Raw genomic sequence first — 21,322 nt, 5'->3', positions numbered from 1 at the left:
GCAGTTCGATGAAATTGAGAAAAGAAGACCATCCAGAGAGGTCAGCCAAAATACATTTGATTCCAGAGATGAAGAACCACTACCCCGCCTATTTGACGTGAAATATCAGAGAATCCAAGATTTTGAAGTAAATGTGGATTTGTCATATTTAGACGGTCACTTAAATCCGAATCGAACAAGTTTATCAAGTGGCTCCAAACTGTGAAACTTTTATGTGTACCAGGACATCCCACCGAATAGAATGATGAAACTAGCCGCCAACAAGTTAAAAAGACTGCATTATTTTGATATAAATATTTGAAACACATACGCTAGCGTGAGGGAAAAGGCAAGAACACTGTGTGGTCTAAAAATGAAATGAAAGATGCAACGTCAGTATCTACTAGTTCACTACAAAACAAATATTCATACCACAACTTCAAAAGTGGAGAGACCCCATCTTCGATTAATTACCAAATCGTAATTACAGGTAGGGTTTAACCCCGAGATCTTACAACCAGAGTACACTCAGAGGAACATCCAAGCCGACCCCTCGTGAGAAGAAATTGATTCAGAGTAGCAAACAGGTGGAGCAAACCAATATTCAAGTGCCATGGGTTTCGAAGCAAAGCAACAGATTGCTCAAAAAAGGGTACTGTCTATTTCACTGAGCAGGGAATAGTTGAATAAATTGACAATGATATAGTTAACACTGAAAAACGTGAGAACAAAAATGGTGAGTACCAACCACCAACCAATGAGAAAGAGATGTCATTGATTCCAATTGAACCCAGGAGAGAGACTCCAACTGAGTTAACAATACTATTCTAGGAGGAAATGGGACTGAAGTAATGGGCATTCATGTAAAGTATGAGATTATGGTGCCCCGAATTACCATTTTGCAGGCGTTGAGAGGAGCATCAACCAAACTAGCATTGGATATCCAAAAGGGCCAAGAGTTTAAGGAACTGATACCAGCATTGAGTAACCTCAGATAAGAGGATTTCAAAATTTTCGGATATATAGCCTATCTCCTAAGTTGTCCCTACTTAGAAAGGTCTAAAATCTCAAAGATAAAAAGCTTTTTTGCTTCTTTTGGAAGAGCATGTGGAGTGATTTGAGTGTTAGATTCAGTTCGACTGTGTACCCACAAACAGAAGGTCAGAAAAGATGGATGAATTGAATTGTTGGAAACCGCCTTTAGATTTTTGGGGAAAGAACGTTCTACAATGGGATTCAGGTCGTTTCTAATGATAAGAAGAAAATGCCTCTTCTAAGTGGTTATATCTCAAGGCAGTCAATTGTTATCATAGATTTCGCTCAGTAGTTAATTCCTCCCGATATAATTGCTTATTAGACACATCTAGTTGAGTATGACTGGGAGAAGTATATTATAAATTTACCTAATCAGGATTTGTGAGAATCTACATCGTTATGCCATTCCCACACAACCCTCCTACCAAAACCCCCTCCTAACCTTACTGTGGTAACAAAGGCCAGTAGTCAGCTATTCTTCCAAACTTGATGCTACCCCAAACAGCCGGCCTCCACCATTCCCCAACCATCACACATCATTTCCCACCGACTTTCTTCGCTACGACAACCCAAAACTGTAGGAAATCACTATTTTCCTACAGTATTTAGCTTTCACATCCACCTATTTCGGACTTGTCGCCGTCCCTATCACGCTTTCCCCTCACAGTTGCTGCCCCCAAACAGCAAACTACTGTTGTTGGGACTGTCAACTCTTGCTGCCCTGTTGTTCTAGCAGCCCATAATCGCCGCCTCCCTGTTGTTTCCAAGGTTTACCCTACGACCACAACCACCACCTGAGATCTACCCTACCTATGTGTCATGTGTCATGTGTCATGTTATTGCATTTTTTCTCTCAAGTGTGTTGGTTGTAACCGCTTATTGGTTTTTTCAGTAATAATATTTTTTTGTTTATTGTTGTTTGGTTAACTCTAGTATTAAAAACAAAAAAAAATAAACAAAATAGAGTGCAAAAATAAGTAATCTCAAGCAGCCCCTAAGTGATTTACAATTATATTAAAAAATCAACATATTGCCCATGGAAGATATTGGTCATTTATGATAAAGTTATTTTACAAAGAGTAGATGTACTAATAAGCTGAGTATATAAAATGAATGTGGAAGAATTAGTAAGCAAAAATACAAAACCAAAGGTAACGAGGTTAAAAATAACACAAAAAAAAAGGTTTAGAAATGTCATGGAGCAACAAATAGAAAATGATGAAAAATGATTTCTAAAGCCAACACAAATAATTGGAGATGAGGCAAATGATGAAGAACATAATGATGAAATTAATAGCCCTGAATCCATAGCTTAGTATAAAAATCAAAACCAGATAATTACCTTAAATAATGCGATAACAATTGAAAAGAAGGTCATAAATGCAGTTGCAAAAATCAACGGCTTCGAGAAGCTAGCTGGTCTTCTAAATACAAAGGTCTGCAGGATTCAAAAATAGTAAAGTTAAATATAAATTAGGGGAAGAAGCCTGAATATTTCCCAGATGAAATATTCAAACATATACTCCAAGAAATTTTGGAACGCATTTAAATACATTTAAGACATTAGAATGGTCGATAAAAACCTGCATGTGAAGAAAAAATGCTAGTTGAACAATCACAGCACGGACGGCAAGGATGCACATGGCAGCAACTACAGCAAATCTCTTCCATCTAAAAAACGGTAGCTGCAATAGAATGATCAAGAACCGTTATTTGTTCTCGGACTTTTACATATGCAATCATGAAAATACACAGACGTTCTATACAGGTCAGCATGAAATATTATAGGGGACTTAGCACACAATTCTTATGCATATACATATCTCACACCTAAACTTCCATCTTTACTGCGCTTTAAACCTATGTGTGTATTTCACTTTTAAAAAGTGATAATACTAGTATTTTTTATGTGATATTAAAGATTTGAGTGCTTTGTTCGTGAATATAAAAGTTCAGTTGTGTGATATGTAAATACATAAAAATTGTCTGCAATGTATATAAATGACCCAATATTATATCCATAACCCTAAGAGTTTATTTTTCCAATTTTTTACTTTTTATTTTGCATAGAATTTAGTTTACTACCGCTAGCAAATATGACTTCCTGGGTTAGAATTATCAGTAAGTGACTTTCAGGGTTAGAATTATCAATAACTAGGAATTAACTTCTCAAAATTGGAATGCTTATTTTTCATGAAATAGTTGAAGTGTAATTATGTTTTTAATTTACAAATAATTCATATTTAGATTACCTACACTGGCACTGTAATAACTAAAGAAATAATCAATATAAATATAAATAAATAAAAAAAACAAATGGCATCGGTTCGGCCATACCGACAAGGCGGTTCTTTTAATAGGAGATAAGGAGGATAGTATCGTTCATTCAAAGCAAAAGAAATGAGATTTGTCTCATTTTGAGCGTAAAAAGCATGACAGAAGTGGTGACATCGTGGTGTTTTAGCATGCAGGCAACGAAGTCATTCTACCGATCGAAAGTTGCGTGCAAAAGACGTCCTACGTGAGAGGAGGGCTAGATTAATGTTCAGACCAGGAGGACAAGGGCCCACTCGACTCCTAGGTGACTAGGGTATTAGCATAGTTTTATTTCACTGTTTAAACATATTTGATATTAAGTATTAGCATTAATTGTTATTTAGTAATGTCAACAATGAAAAACAGAAGAATATTCGGATTGAAAGACAAGGGAAAAAAATATTGATCTTGCAAGAAGGATAAAAACAATTGTGGTAGCTATTAAATTTTAATTCTTCTAGTTTATATAAACAACCAAATTTACAATAACTCATATTTCAGCATCTTGATTGGAGAACAATACTTATTTTGGTAAAATTGATTGGAAATAGACCGACTAAAACTGATATTTGATTGTGCAAAAGAAGAAAGTAGAAGACCGACGTATGTATTAAATTAAAGAATTTTAAAATTAAAAAGAAATAATGAAGATTAAAAGGTTGTTGTCAAGAAAAATATCTTAAATTTTATTATAAGGTGAAAATGAAAAAAATTAATATTTGAAATTGTGGAAAAGGTGAGAACCTCGTGGAAAATTTTGCAAACTAATAGATATAAAATAATTTTAAAATTATTAAACAAGAATTAGTTAATTCTATTAGAGTTATTATTTTTTTAAATAGATTTTTTATATGCGCTTTATATGTTATCTTTGTTAGTTAAAGGAGGTGAAAGTTAGGCTTAAACATATAAGGACCTGTAGAAGATTTGAAGAGATTAATTACTTCAGTCTTTTAAAATACAAATACATTCATGCTTAAAAATATATATGCTCTAATAATTATAGATAAAAAACAATTGAGCATTTAACGTACCAAAGTTTCATAAGCATTATAACATGATTTGAAAAACATCCATATATTAAATCTGTTGTAACAGCCCAAACACTTATCCATTGAGATATTATCCGCTTTAGTCTAATGGCTTCATGATTTTTACCCATTGGTGTAACTTCCAAAGTGGTCACCCATCCTAAAAGTGCCACTGCACGAGCAAACTTATTATTTGAGCTCTCAATAAAATTCCAACAATTACACAAAAATACACCTCAATGTTTTAGAGTTTAACTTCATTCTATTTAAGGCTCCCACTTAAGTAACTTACGTCCTCGTTAGTTTTTTTAACTCAGAATCATCCACTAGGTAGATATTCCTATATTCATGTAAGTATAATGCTCTGATAATCTTTGTAACAACCCAAACTCTTATTCGTGAATATATTATCCACTTTAACCTAAAGGATTAATGATTTTGTACTATTAGTGTAACTTCATAGAAAGTGACCCATCCTAAGTACTCCCACACGAGCATGCTTAACTTTGGAGTTATTGATGAAATTCTTCAAAGATTACACCAAAAGGCACCTCAATGATTAAAGGGTTCGGCTTCATTCTACTTAAAGGGTTCACATATATACTAAGAGACGAATACATATTTCAAATGATTAAGAAAACTAATTAAAATCAAGTGAAGTGTATGTATATCAGCCATATGAGTCAAACCTTTATGATATTGGTTGAAAATGTTATTGTACTTGTGCAAAAAATAAATAAATATAACAAAGTTTGAAAAAGAAAATGGAAAAAGAAAAATGATGCTCATTCGTGTAGAAATTTTAGACGATGCACTTAAAATTTTAAAATAATAAAAAGTTTCTAATTATAGGAAATCCAAATATTTAAAAGTTTAATAAAATTAAATTTTAATATTTATCATTTTTTTAACATGCATGATAGAGCATTATCCATAAAAGAAACTAACATATTGTGATACTGTAATCATTCACTAAGTTATTGTTTAACTTAACATGTAATTTAAATATTTATTTCAAAAAAAAGTTTTTTTGAAATAACAGACAGAAGATAGTATGCTTATAAAAGAAAAAGAGCAAATAAAAATAAGTATCATATAGTATTAATTCTGTGTTTATTTTCTTTTCTTTATAAGTAGTTTTACAAACTGGACATTCTTATGTGCTTGAGTGATGTATAAGAACTCTTGTGGTTTAGTAGTTCTTTACTGTTTGGATGTTGAGCATTGTTATATATATTAGATTTGTGCATCTCTACCGTCTGATCATCTTTTACCACCAAAAAGGTATACTTACAGCAATTGTCTTCTAAATAATGGATGAAAGCATCCGTAGGGCTATTGATGATAGTCCAAGTGGTAGCTGGTGAAGCCTACTAGATGAGAAGGATGGTGAATAGCTCAATATTAACCTTTGTCACACCGATGCTTATGTGTAAACTATTATTCCTAATAAAGGATGAATCATGCAGAGAAGACAGCTAATTGGAGAAGTTGCGAGATACGTACTTCATCAGCTCTTTGTGACTACAATTATGTGGGGGAAACTCCCAAGTCCCAACTCCTTGATTAGTTAAGACATGACAGCAGTCCTGCATGGTTTCTAATGTTATATGTTTGGCTTAGACACGTTGTGCTAGGGGAAACTTATTAGTAAGTGTGGTGCCGAATCACATATGGCAACCCCCATGAAGGACATAGTGATCAAGACGGCTATATCATAAATATGGTGAGGCAAGATAGCTCTGGCATCCTATGCACTACAAAGAGAAGTCCAATGAAGATGAGGAGCGATCAACTAGAGAGGCATATGCACCAGACACATGAGATAAACTTCAAACTATTATAGAACTAGCAATGCTGGAACTCAGCTCTACGTGATGAGCCGGCAACAGAACCGCACAACCATGAATAGGCCAGAAGTTAACCTGGTGCATACAATCTATGAAGCAACACATTATAACATTGGTGATGATAGCCACAAAGACAATTGTTTGTTCAGCTTAATTTCATTAATATTTCGCTAATGGTTATAATAATGATGGGGCATGCAAAATATTGACAAAAAAAGAGTTGTACAAGAAATATTTGGGTTTGAGAGTTGAAAAAAGTTAAACATATTTACTAAATATTTTTGTGTATATTTTACATATTAATTATGTCATCATTGCATAATTGGCTTCAAGTACTATTTTATAACAGAAATTTGGGGAGGGAGAAACTAAAATTAAGAAGCTATACAACAATTTATAATAGCAAAAATCTCCAATTAAAGCAAAAATTTTTCCTATAGGAGAAATACCCATCTAAGTTGGTGGTCATTCCTTGGCATCTGACACCAGAAATCCCTACTCAATTTATCATTTCTAATTGTAATTCTGGCCATGCAAATCAGCCATGTCGACATGAGAAGTGATATGCCTTGAAGCTTCTCCTAACTATCATGGTTTTGAAATATCAACCTAAATAAGAAGGGCCACGACATTCTACAATTAATTGTATTTTAATCAGTCAATTCAAACAAAAACATCAAAAAAAAAAAAAACTCTCAAACACGTTCATTAACATTCTAATTTCAGTTAGTTAAAAAAATTAAGGACATTTACACATATAACACTCAATTCTTAAGAATTTAAATATCTAACACGTAAATTTTGCTTTTAACTAATGCACCACCCAATTCTCTCACATAACATAAAAAATATCACCATTTTAACTTCTAAAAAGTTGCATACTCCATTTCACGCATAGATAACTTGTTATGTAAAAATTAAAGTATAGGAGTTAAGACATGTAAAGATATAGGAATGGAGTGGTATGTATTTAAATCTTCCAAAAGATTAATGTTTCCAGCAGTCTGATTTCTAAGTTTATAGCCTAAAAAAAAAATGTAAAACTTGACCATAGGGTGTGCCCGACATATACTGATGAAGTGAACTGAGAGAATTACAGACCCTAGTACATGTTCCTCAAAACTAAGCAAAGGCTTAATTCAAAAAGTGGAATATTTCATGATATTTCTTATTGTTTCCCTTGTGTTGCTACTTAGTTGTTTAAAGCTTGACCTTTCGTGTTTATTAATCTAATCATAATAGATTAGTGTAAATTGTTTAGATTGATCTCAACCTGCTTGGTTAGTATAAAGCAGAAACCAGTTTATATCCTGGCCAATTGCCACAATGTTAGAATCAACCATGCAGAATCTGCATCAAAATCGAAAAATTGACAAGAACAAATATAGATACAATAAAAAAACAGTGAAAATAGAAATTGTTTATAAAAGTGCAACAATGTAATATAAACAAATTGATTGTGAAAAAGAATATGAACTTACATTGATAGAATATGCAGTTCCAAGAATGAAACTAATGAAAAGGGCCCAAAACAATGGCCAAGATCCAGCAACCCATCCAATGGCAAAGCTCTGAAACATAAAACCAAATGATAGCTGATCAAAGTTATTGGAGAAAAGTTTCAATGATCTAAAAGAAAAATATGAAAGAGAAACAATTTCCCCATTCAGTGCATGTGCTTTTAGAGAAAAGGCAATTTATAGCCTGAAGAGAGTTTTGATTTCTATAAGACAAGTTATACCAGAAGGATCTAATCCCACATTCAATGTTGTCACCTAAAAGGTGATCATAGACTCTATGGTAATTTCCTGAGAAAATAAGACAGTACACTCAACACCATCACAAAGATCAAAATGGTAAGAACTAAATGTTCAAATATACCGACAAATATTAGATCACATGGGTAAGAATGGCCAAAAAATCTTTCATTCTCAAGATAAAAATTTCAAATTTAATATCTATTAAAAATAAATAATGTTAAGATTGCAATTTTAAGGAAGCAAAGAAATGCCAATTTCATGTGAAAAAATAAGTTATATTAGTCAACAGAGTCGTCTACTAAGAAAAGGATATTCATCCTTATCCTTGCACTCGTAATTTTATCTCCGCAAAACAAAATTGGTTATTAAGAGAAGATGCATTACTTCGTATAAAATATTTACTTCCATATGTTTACAAAAAGGATCCATTCCATATGTTTACAAAAAAGGATCCATTTAACAATGTTTTGCAATTCCTTCACAAACAAATCTAATATTTCTTTGCATCGTGGGCATCAAAGCACCATATTGCAGCACTCAGATGAAACTAAAGCAGAGATTACATGCTTAGTCCAATATTTTCTCCAGCGGCACCCCTAAAATCAACACTCTATCAGAATAAAAAAAGCATTCCAGAAATAGATTCAAAGTTGTCGCCTATATTATAAACCCCTAGGGCTCGTACACTACACCCACTTAATTTAAAGAACTCTTTTGTAGTCTTGTTAATTAAGATATGCCATAGGCAACAACAAAAAATAAAAGACACAAGTTTTTTATTAGGAAGATTTACATACATACCACTAAATTCAATTTTTACATACATACCACCTTCCTATACAAGAAGAGGTCTATTTCACTTTTTAAAAATTAAAACGGTGGTATTTTTTATGTAGTATGAAAGATTTGGGTGATTTAAATGTAAAAAACAAAATTTAGAAGTTAGGTATGTGAATAAATAGGAATTGAGTGTTATGCATATAAATGGCCCTTTTGATTATAACCACATTCACACAGAAGCGAGCAGAAAGTAAAAACATAAAAAGTGGTATGGTTTTGGTCAAACAACTGTTAAAAAACAAACAGCAACATCCCATACTTCTTTCAAATACTCTCATAAATTGCACATGAAAATGCTACTCTGTAAAAATGATTAATGTTTGAACAAGATTTTAGAAAAGGCTAACAATTTCAAGGATATAAGTTACCATAATAGCAAAAATGGAAACAATTGCAGTGCCAGTTCTGAAAGAGTATTCCCCGGAAGCGAGTGGGAGAGTCGGCTTATTAACCTAAATAAAAATGAGTACCAGAATTCACAAATCAGTATGTGAAAAATTATATCAAACAAAAAAAAAAGAAACTTATGAAGCACCATGCTAGATCATACAAAAGTCCATTTTACTATATTAGTGACAAATGGAAATTTAGGAAGAAGGCTATCATGAAGCACCACTCTAGATCATCCAAACATCCGTTTTACTATATGATGAAAGTGAAAAATGAGGATTTCCCATTTGAAAATTAAGTGTATACTTTATCGTTGATTACATCTATTAAGTGTCTAGGAAAATGCCAAAATGGTTACCTGACTCTTTATTGAGGAGTGCCAATTTAGTTGACACGGGACGCGTACTAGGATGCGATATCGCGGCAGGGAGCCACACTTCCCATGATCCCGACAGAACCGAACTGGATGATTTTTTTTTCTTTTTTTCAGCACGTTCACTTTTGTCCTTCTTTCTTTTATAGCTTTTTTCCTATTTGTCTAATTTCTAATTAGGGTTTTCTAGTTGTGAATTATTTATATGTCGTTATATTCTATTTTTTAAGACTTTTGATTTGATTTATGTTATTTGAACATGTTTTCTCCTGATTATCTCTATTAGAGCATTGTATCTTATTCTTGTGGCAAGTGGTGTGCCTGTATCTTACTTAGGCATAGGTGGTGGAAGCTCCTCGTCGCCCTAACTTCGCTAATTTAAAGTTTTCTCCGCTGATTTCAGTCGGGACAGCATTTGATCGATGCCTATCTCCGCCCAAATGTTGTCAAACCCTCATACTTCATTCCCTTGCTATTCCACAACCACCTCCTTTCAAACCGTTTTCCAAATACCATATAGGAGCCCCATATCAGTATAATCTGGTATCAGATTTTGGCAAGCCCTAAATTTTTTGAAGTTTTGTCTTTTTTTTAATCCCAATCTGAAATTCCCAAAAAAAAAAAAACCATAACTAAATCATTCCAACCGCAATTCCTAGCTTCAACCCTAAATTTTCAAAATCCAACATTTTTACTTTCACAAAAAATTTACCTTGATACTTTATACCAAAACACTAAACCTTGATCAACCTTGAATAGCAATCCTACATTCACTAGAAACCTAATCGAGAGAAAAGAACACAATGTTAAAAATTCATAAAAAGGTGTCTAGGTAGTTTCAATGGCAGATATGCAACGGAAAATCCTTCAAACACAAAAGAGACTTGTCGCCTTCAAGGGGAGAAAATCCTAAGAAGTCACTCGTAGCTACAATGGTGACTTGCCAGAAAGAAATGATGAAGTGAATCTCTCACTAGACAATTTCCATTGATGAAGAACCTATACCCCGAAGATTTGGCATTAAATATTAGATAAGCCAAAATCTTGAAGTAAAGGTTGATTTACCGAATTTTAACGGTCACATGGATCTGGATGAATTCATCGAGTGGCTCCAAACGTGGAACAAATTTTTTAGTACAAAAAAGCTCCCCATGACAAAAGGGTTAAATTGACAGCCATCAAACTCGGGACGAAGGCTTTCTTGTGGTGTGGAAGAACTTGAAGATTCTTCGACAACGAGAAGGGAAAAGTAAAATTATTACTTAGTCCAAGATGAAATGAGAGATACAGCGAAAGTATCTACCATCATATTAAAGACAAGACATGTTCTTGAGGCTTCATCACTTGCACCAGCAACATCTCTCAATTGAGAAGTACACAACTAAGTTTGTGCAAATTATGTTGAAGTGTGGGCTAGTGGAGCCCGAGGAGAACACCCTCACTCAATATCTGGGAGGATTGAGACCTTCCATTAGCAACTTGGTATAATTACAGTCTTATTGGACATTACAAGATGTTTAGACACCAACTTCAAAGGTGGGGAAACAATATCACCGGGTGACTACCACACATTACATGCAGAGTTCAACTCCAAGATCAAGCAACAATAGCACAGTCAGCGGAGCATCCAAGTTGGCCCCGCCTGAGAAGAAGCTAGTTCAAAATAAAGAGCATGTGAGCCAACCAATACTCCTAACTCTATCCCAGCCTAGAAGTATGTCAAGATCCATAGGTTTGAGCACAGTGCATCAGATTGTTCAAATAAGAGTATGATCTCTTTCACTGAGCACAGAGCATTTGAAGAAATGGATAACGACAAATAAGAGAAGGAAGATGTCAGAGAGGAGTTTCAAATTTCAGCCTATATGGAAGAGAAGTTAGTGCTTCAAGCTGAGCCTCAGATCACAACAGTATTAACATTAAGTATTCTAGAAGAAAGTGAATCTGAAGAGTCAATACCACAAAAGGTGCAACCCATTTTGAAGGAATTTTCAGACATCATGACCGACAGTTTTAACTATTGGGAGGTTGCCACGAAAATTGGTTCAACGTGCAACACATTTCATTCCAGAGTTAGTCCCTCAAAACTATTTTAATGGCTCCAGACTTGCTTTGTGAGAAAACACTTTTTTGTGTGGTTCCAGCTCAGGTTGTGTTAAAAAATAATAGATATTTATTTTATTAGAACAGACTTTGGAATGATGTATGTGATTTTGAGTTTTCAAAAATGGACGTGCGCATAGATTTTGCAATGGACCTCTGACACAATAATGCGGTGATTTTGTTATAGTGGTGGTAGATTAAATCCATAAGCCTCCAAAGAATAAAACAATGCCTCTCCTACCCATGGAGAATGACATGGGACACATACCGGGATGCGGGACACGATATCGCACCAATGAGCCGCGCTTCTCTTGATAGCAGCAAAACTGAACCAAACGAATTTTTATTATTTTCATTCTATTTTTCAGCATGTTTTTTTTTCTTTCCTTTCTAGCACTGCCCTATTTCTCGAATTTCTAATTAGAGTTTTCTAGCAGGGATCTATTTATACAACATTATTTTCTATTTTTTGAGATTTTTTATTTGGTTTATGTTATTTGGAGATATTTTCTCTTGGTTATTTCTATTGGAGTATTGTATCATATTTCTGTTGCAAGTGGTGTGCTTGTATCTTGCCTAGGAGCAGGTGGTTGAAGCTCCTCACCGCCCTAACATTACTGATTCAAAGTTTTCTCCACTGATTTGAATCGGTGTAGCTGTCGATCAATGCCCATCTCTGCTCAAACACCATCAAACCCTAATACTTCATTCGCTATTCCGCAACCACTTCCTCACAAAATCCCACTTCCCAAATACCATCTAGGAGCCCTAGATTGGTATCATTAGTCCTCAGAATATTTTGAAAGTGGATAAAATTGTCACACACCTAGTTCGGAAGGCGTTACACCCCAACAATATAGGGCATGAGAAAAATAATTGAACTTTTTTTATATTCTAAAAGTAAAATAGCATTCAAGTAATAACAAATAGAAATAAGAAAAAAATTATTTTATTCCATAAATAGGAATACAATTGATACAACTGAAAGAAAATGAGATAAACAAAAAAAACTAATATGAAAATAGAGAAACAACTACCCAACCATGAACGAAAAATACAATAACTAGTACAAAACCGAAAAATATTAAAAGTAAATGTAAAACTGGAGTCTGCTCCTGTGAAGAGGGTCCGATAAGTAGTTGGGTGAAACCTATTCTACAAAAATAACAACGGGTGAGTTTGAAAATCAAACTCAATAAATAATTATTATTTATTAAAGTATAAACGGTAATGAAAATGGGGCATACAGTAGGACCAATAAACATGGACAATTTACTATGTGTATAATAAAATTTGCAAAAATTATCACATGTTTATTATCATGAATATGAGTAATTTGAACACATACACCTTTAAGTAAATATTTACATGCAACAATATCAGGTATTTTTGCACAAATATGACTCATCAATCACTCAACAACAACAACAACAAATCTTTATCCCACTAAGTGGGGTCGGCTACATTAATCTTTTTTATCCATTGTGTCCTATTGAGTGTCATATTTTCATTTAATTCTAGTAAATTAAGATCATTTTTTATTCAATATGTCAAAGTCTTTCTAGATTTACCTCAGTTTTTCTTAACATAAGTTGAATCTAAAATATTCACTCTCCCAATCAGATCATCAGATGGTACAGATCATCAGAGGGTAGATGTTTAATGTGAACAAACCATCTAAGACGACTCTCTCTAATTTTGTCCGCCACTGTAACTACACCAACCCTATCACGAATATATTCAATTCATATTTTGCCTCTAAGTGTAAAGTCACTCATCCACCTAAGCATTCTCATCACGGCAACACTTAAATTAGTTTTATGCTTCTCTTTTAAAGGCCAACATTCCATGTCATAGAGCATTGCAGGTCTCACTACCATCTTATAAAATTTTTCTTTCAATCTAAGTGGTACCTTTCTATCACACAATAGGCCCGAAGCATTCCTCCACTTCAACCAACTAACTTAAATTCTACTAATAACACCTCCATCTATATCACCATCTCTTAGAACAATAGACCTGAGATATCTAAAGCAGTCAAACCTTTTAATAATTTGATTACACATAGTTACAACTCTACACTAGATCTACTACTATTTAAATAACATTCCATGTATTCCATTTTAGTTCTACTCAAATGAACGCTTTTAGACCTCAATGCAAAACTCCATAATTCAAGTTTTTCCTGAGCTGTTTTTGAACTATCTCTCTAGTCTTATCCACGAGAAGGATATCATCAGAGAAAAGAATACGCGAAGGTACAATGTACAATCTCCTGTAAATGTCCGGTAAGAGCATCCATAACTAAAGCAAAAAGAAATGGGCTTAAAGCCGATCCTTGACGTATTGGCCAATCCTCCTTCAGTTCGAACACAAGTAACAACTCTACCTCCTTCTGTTCGAACACAAGTAATAGCTCTAGTATACATACCTTTAATGACTTGAATATAAGTCATATCAATATATTTCTTCTCTAGAACTCTCCAAAGAATATCTCTTGGAACCTTATCGTAAGATTTTTCTAAATCAATAAAAATCATATGTAGATGTTCCTTATTCTCTCTGACCTTCTCCATCAAGCCTCTCGATAAATGTATAGCTTCCATAATAGACCTGCCCGACATAAATCTAAATTAATTATGATAAAGCTTTGTAATATGTCTTACCTATGTTCAATTATCCTCTCCGATAATTTTAAAGTATGAAACATTAATTTAATTCCTCTATAATTTTCGCATTCTTGTGCATCCCCTTTATTCTTAAAAATGGGGACCAAAATACTCTTCGTCCACTCCTCAGGTATCTTTTTAGTTTTTAAAATAATATTAAAGAATTTAGTAAGCCAAGAAACTCTCAAATCTCATATATATTTCCACACTTCAATTGGGATATCATCAGGTCCTATAGATTTTCCACCCTTGATTTTTTTAAAGCCTCATCAATTTCTTTTTTACTAATGCGACAGTAAAAATGAAACATTTTATTATTATTAACGATATTAAGATCCCTAGGTCGATTGTATTTTCAGAAATTTTATTAAAAGGTTTATCAAAATAACTCACTCACTTATGTTGAATATCTTTTTTTAAGAAAAACGCTTTTTGATTTTCATCTTTAATACACTTTACTTTAGTTAAACATTTACTTTTCTTTTTCTTTGTTTGACTAGTTTATACATAAATTTTTCAACATCTATAGTATCTAATAAATTATAAAAATCACTAAAAGCAGAATTTTTAGCATCACAGATTATTCTTCTAGACTCCCTACGGGTTATTTTATATTTTTCTCAATTCTCTAAAATTTTACATTTAAGCCAATTTTTAGAACATAACTCCTTATATTTTTATCTTTTCTTGCATATTATTATTCCACCACCAATTATTATAATTTATAAAAATATTTTCTTTTGATTCTCCAAGTACATCTTTTGTCGCTTGTTTAATAGTGTTTGTCAGTTTATCCCACATAGAATTTGTTTTTTCAAGAACATCCCAAATCTTAAAATCTTGAAGTTTACTCATAAAAATAATTTTATATGAGTTTTAGGAACCCCCATCTAATTCTACGACAATGATTCATAGTATTCTTTATTTTACAACTCTTCATCTTAAAATCTAAAATTCATAATCGATGTTGAGTACATAAATCCTCACTTTGAATAACCTCACAATTTATACATTTTATTTCAAGGATGACAAAAACAAGGTTTACCAATACTCAATAAGTAAGGTTTCAAGGAAAACTAAAAATTTGTATTTCTTGACTTATGTTTACTCTACATCAACAACAACGACAACAATAACAACAAGCCTTTATCCCAGTAAGCGGGGTCAGCTATATGAGCCCTTTTTCTCTATTGTGTCCTATTGAGTGTCATATTTTCATTTAAGTCTAATAAATTAAGATTATTTTTAATACAATATGTCCAAGTCATCATAGGTCTACCTCTGTCTTTCTTAACATAAGTTGCATCTAAAACAACTACTCTTCTAATCGGATCATCAGATGGTCGACGTTTAATGTGACCAAAACATATAAAACGACTCTCTCTAATTTTGTCCGTCACTGGAGTTACACCAACCCTATCAAAGATATATTCATTTCACATTTTATCTTTGTGTAAAGCCACCCATCCAACTAATCATTCTCATCTCGACAACACTCAACTTAGTTTTATGCTTCTCTTTTAAAAGCCAAGATTCAGCGCCATAGAGCATTGCAGGTCTCACCACTATGTTAATTTTTTTTTTCTTTTAGTCTAAGTGATACTTTTCTATCCGCGATAAGCCCGAAGCATTCCTCCACTTCAACCAACCAAGGCGCGTTTGGCGTTTTCAAAACGCCGCTTGGGTGTTTGATTGTTACGTTTGGGGAGCGTTTTTGAAAATGTTGTTTGGCGCCTTTTAATAGACGCGGCCGCGGGATTGATCACGCGGCCTGTGTTTTCGATTCCGCTTCAAAGGTTTTTTTCTTCCTGTGCCCCCCGTCTTCTCCCTCGCTCGCTTGACCACTTATACTCATCACATGCAACTCTGCAAAAGCAAAGATCTAGCCGGCAAGGGGAATGGCGGCAAAGCTCGTGGCACCGCCCACTACAGCTCTAATTTCTTCGCTTTTTTTCATCGGCGTTCTTGGAGGCGGTCAGAGGCTTCTCGTCGGTGGAGGTTCTGATGTCGAGCTTCAACACTGTGCTAGAAAGCCAAATTCAATTTTGTTCATAGATGTTTTCTTTTTCAGTTTTCATTCTACTTGGACGAATGCTTCATCTGGATTGAAGGAAATAAAATTGCAATAATTACTTTAAAATATGTATTTCCTTATCTCAAATTTCTAACCCTCCTGCACATCCTCAAATTCTGCATTCTTGATAATAAATGTGGTATTTTTAGTGATTTTTTTTATAAACTATATTAAATTTTTATAACATTCAGTTTTGCGAAATAATAATAAATTTATGTAAATAATTTGATTGAATACTAAATGCTCCGAATTTCAGATTCTGTGTTCAAGACTTTAACTACATTCTAATTAAAAAATAGATTAAAATTTGTTCAACTTTTGTTGTCTTTGATTATTTAAATCACTAGATTTTAAATTGTAAGATTGAACTTTGGTAAATTTAGAGTGGATGCATGTTCGATACAAATTAAGCATAAATGATTGCATAATTTCAATTAGATGTGAGGTCTATTTAATTTTAAATTCTGTTGAGAATTGAAACTTACTTAGGGTCCTATTGGTAAAGAGGAAATATTAAAGAAGTACAGGGGTTTATTTGTAAAACCATTGTAATATTATATTTAAGTCCATGTTATAAATGTAAAAAATAGGTTTTTTGAAAAATTCTTTGTTTAGAGAGAGGTGTCTTATTTTGTTTTGTTGTTCTATATTAGTTTTAAATTGTATTAGAGTGGATATATGTTGGATACAAATTAAGCATGAATAGTTGCATAATTTCAACTAGATGTGAGGTCTATTTAATTTTAGATTCTATTGAGAATTGAATCTTATTTAGGGTCCTATTGGTAAAAAGGAAATATTGAAGAAGTCTAGGGGTTTATTTGTAAAAACATTGTAATATCATCTTTAAGCCCATGTTATAAATGTAAAAAATAATTTTTTTGAAAAATTCTTTGTTTAGTGAGAGGTGTCTCTTATTTTGTTTTGTTGTTTTGTATTAGCTTTCTGCTTCTCAAGTATCAAATATATTACTATGACAGTTCTGTTGTAATCAGTTTTATTGCACAGAGACAGAATGATCATTTATCTAGAAACAGCTGCAAATCAGTTGTTTTCAAACAGCACAAACTAAACAGTCTGTCAACTTATCCAGATAAGCTGCAGATCATCAATATCAGTTGTTTATCAGCAAAGTTCAATAAGCTGCAGCTGCCCCAAACATACCTTAAATCTCCTCCAATATAATTTTTTACTTCAAGAGATATCATTTGCATTAAGTCTTCTAGGTCATTATAGAATATATCTTTAGAACCTATATCTAAATCTACTTTAGGAGCATAAGCACTTATAATATTAAAAATTTTAGTATCAATAATAATCTTAAGGGGTATAATTTTATCTCCAATTCTATTAATTTTTACAACATTATCTTTCAAACTCTTATTTAGATTACACATACACCTTTTCCAGTGCGACTCTTACCTAAATATCAAAGTTTAAAACCAAAGTTATCAATCTCCTTAGCCTTTTCTCCAACTCATTTAGTTTCTTAAATACATAAGATATTTATCTTTTTAGAAATCATAATATCAACCAATTCTATTGATTTACCCGTGAGAGTATCTATATTCTAAGACTCTATCCTTATTTTAGTTTCATGAACTAACTTCTTCATTAACCATTCAACAATGTCTGATAACATACAATTTAAGTATATACACACACACACACATATATATACATATTATTATATTTATATAGTCTTTTACTATGACACCCTAAAACCAGGAAATGTAGACACCAATCACATGGAAATCCACTGATTTCTCTGAAGAGCCCGTCAGCCCGGCTAACCATAACAAAAGTGTTTAATATCGACATATTATATTATATTATTAGATATATTTTATTTAAAATACAGTAATATAACTACAAAAAAGTACGCCAGTATTTATAATCAATAGTAAAACTATAATAATAAAATTTCACATATCTATGCTATAAAGAAATAATAATTATTGAACCATGTCATGGCATGCGAGTAAATAAACATGAATCTATGCAGCAATAAAACAAGGCTAGTTACACATGAAAGTCATTAGAATACAAATGAAATTTGTTGTCATATTAACACCCCTAATTAGAAATTGTACGTTTATCTCATAATAAAGAGCAAATACTTACCTCAAGGCGACTAACAAGATCTTTCTACTAATTTGACGATTCGACTATTAATCCTATACCAATTAGAAAATAAGATAAAATAAATATAAAATTAAATTTATTTATTATGAAATTAGATGCAACCAAATCGGCCCTTTTATTATTATTATTATTATTATTATTATTATTATTATTATATTATTGTTGTTGTTAAAAACAATAATAGAACAATAATCAATTTTTTTTTTTTGAAAGGGAGGACAAATTTTTATTTTTAAATAAAATTTTGAGAGATTTAAATGCATAACACCTATCCTTAGTAATAGCACCATAATAACTAAATTAAATCCTATAGGTTCTTAAGTCTTGTATCTCATATGCTTGCCTTAAATCCCGAATTAGGAAATCCGGTTTGACGATGGCATGTACGGATATGAGGAAGGGGAGAAAGACGAAGGTTACCTTCCTCGCTGGTTTTAGGTAGGCGCAAACAGAAGGAGGTAGGTTCGTTGGTTTCAAGTAGGCTCCAAATGCGACAGACATCGAGGATTTTGGGTATGGGAGCAGGTGGTTTGGGTGAAATCAACCGTGTGAAGTAAAAGGTAAGAAATAATTCTTTAGGTTCTTATAAAAATAGTTCTTAATAGGGATTATTTTAGCCTATGTTAGAATAGTCTAGTGACTAATTTGAAACTCTTATAAATTTTGGGACTAAAATGGCCCACAAAAATAACTAGGGGTCCATTTTTCCACTTCACTCTTAAGCGTTTTTAAAACAAAATACACAAACCCACATAGGTGAAATAAGAAAAAGAAAAAAAAGGGAGCCCGGAGAGATACCTTATCTATTTCAATGTCAAATAACTGATTCAGTCCAACAATGTAAATGTTCATGAATAGTGCAGCAATCACTGCCTGCAAATTATTTAATGTCAATAAGTCAAAGAACGTATTCAACGCAGCAAAATATTAAGATTTCTACCTGTAAAAGTCCAGTAAAGAAGGGCGGAGAAAAATCATTGAAATTCTCAACCGACAGAAGAGAAACTGAGACAATACTCAATGCCTGCATAGACGTAAAAATTTTGTTTGAATACAACAATAAAATAAACATGAACACTCATAGTGCAGAACCATTTAACAAGAACAAATTTTTCCATAATAACGCATGCTTATCATAATAACGCATGCTTGCTGTTTAAAAATAAGGGCTTTTACATAAATACCACACAATTCTTATATATTTACATATATAACACCAAAAGTTTCATATTTACATGTGTATCACTCAAATCATAAACATCACATAAAAAATACCATTATTCCTATTTTTTTAAAAGCGAAATACACCTATTCATGCATAAGTTTATAACACCAAAGTGCTATAAATGTAAATATATATAAATGTAAATATAAAATTTTAGGTGTTAGATATGTAAATACATAAGAATTTTGTGGTATGCATGCAAAATTCCCTTAAAAATATTATAAAAAAGTATTACAGGGGCTGACTTAACTGTGCCTATGACCGTGTGGGGACGTGAAAACCGATAGAAAGCATCCAATGATGAAAATAGTAAATCCCATAATTTCATCACAGTATATGCTTCAGGTTCTGGTTCTAAGGACTGTCCAGATGTGGCATTTAGATGTTTCCAACCATTAAAACTGGAAAATCTTGCAATTTTCAGCCCGATATGTTTATTTTTATGGCAACCTGGAACCCTTTTCTTCCAGGATTTATCTATCATACTACATTCTTGTTGACTCAAATATTGACGATGTGGGCAGCAACCTGTAAGTTAAACAAGATTTTTATTCTTGGTATACACCTCTTGTATAAAGGAAAGGGTGTCGTTATAAAGACTAATAATACATGAACCCAACTTCTACAGAAAAAAACAAAGACATACTTCCACAGTTAATTGAAAAAAACAAAGATTAGCCCCAAATCTAAAATTGCAAAAGATTTAAACAAGTGCGAGCTTGGCTCTTGTATATTTGTTTTAGTTCATCAACAACTCTTGAACCAAACATGAACAAGCTTAAGTTGACTAAGGTAAAAAATCATGTTCAAGCTCAAAATTTACTATCAATCCAAACACAAGCCAAACATGAAGAATAAAAGAAAAGAAGATTTACATACATACCACTCAATTCTTATGTACTTACATATCTAGAACCTAAACTTCAATTTTTACATATATGCCACCTTATACATGAAAAGGTGTATTTCACCTTTTAAAAGTTAAAACTAGTAGTAGTTTTGATGTGAAGTGCAAGATTTGGGTAGTATAATTGTAAGAAAAACATAGTTTAGGTGTTAGATATAAAAATATATAAGAATTAGGTGCTATGTATGTAAATGACACTAAAACAAAATAATATCATCAAATGCATCAGAAAATGTCATAATTTGATTGCACAATGAAAACATCGGCATTATGACAAAATAACATATTTTTAAGTAATAGAACTTAAAATATGATTTATTCATGATTTGTAAACTATAGTTCATGGTTTTTAAAGTTTAAATAAATAAGTCAAACTTTAAAAATATGTATCATTCAGGCAAATATAATCATATGTGAATACATATAAGATATATAAATTATATCTATGTAAGTGTGTGCGTATAAAGAGAGAGAGAGAGAGCTTGTCAAGATGAACATTGCTGAGATAGTCATGTTCATATTAACCACCTTGAGACCAAGCTCAATGATATTGTGGTTATAACAAGCATATCTTAAAAATAAAATAGATTTTTTGGAGTCTAGAATCTAAGGACTCAACTACAGC

At 32.5% G+C, this 21,322-nt stretch overlaps 1 protein-coding gene across 1 annotated transcript; it reads right to left on the bottom strand.

Moving 5' to 3' along the window:
• Nucleotides 1–2,304: 2,304 nt before the first annotated feature.
• Nucleotides 2,305–20,339, bottom strand: LOC110034181 (probable homogentisate phytyltransferase 1, chloroplastic). Its single transcript, XM_020738474.1, has 8 exons — nt 20,041–20,339; nt 19,506–19,589; nt 19,364–19,438; nt 9,180–9,263; nt 7,693–7,782; nt 2,598–2,699; nt 2,357–2,452; nt 2,305–2,313 (listed from the first exon to the last, which is right to left on the bottom strand). The coding sequence occupies exons 1-8, from the start codon at nt 20,272–20,274 to the stop codon at nt 2,305–2,307; spliced, it is 774 nt and encodes a 257-aa protein (XP_020594133.1). The 5' UTR covers nt 20,275–20,339.
• Nucleotides 20,340–21,322: the final 983 nt, after the last annotated feature.

The sequence above is a fragment of the Phalaenopsis equestris genome, unplaced genomic scaffold (genome assembly GCF_001263595.1).
Source record: "Phalaenopsis equestris unplaced genomic scaffold, ASM126359v1 Scaffold001372, whole genome shotgun sequence".
Classification (NCBI taxonomy): domain Eukaryota; kingdom Viridiplantae; phylum Streptophyta; class Magnoliopsida; order Asparagales; family Orchidaceae; genus Phalaenopsis; species Phalaenopsis equestris.
This window is presented reverse-complemented; position numbering and strand designations above follow the sequence as displayed.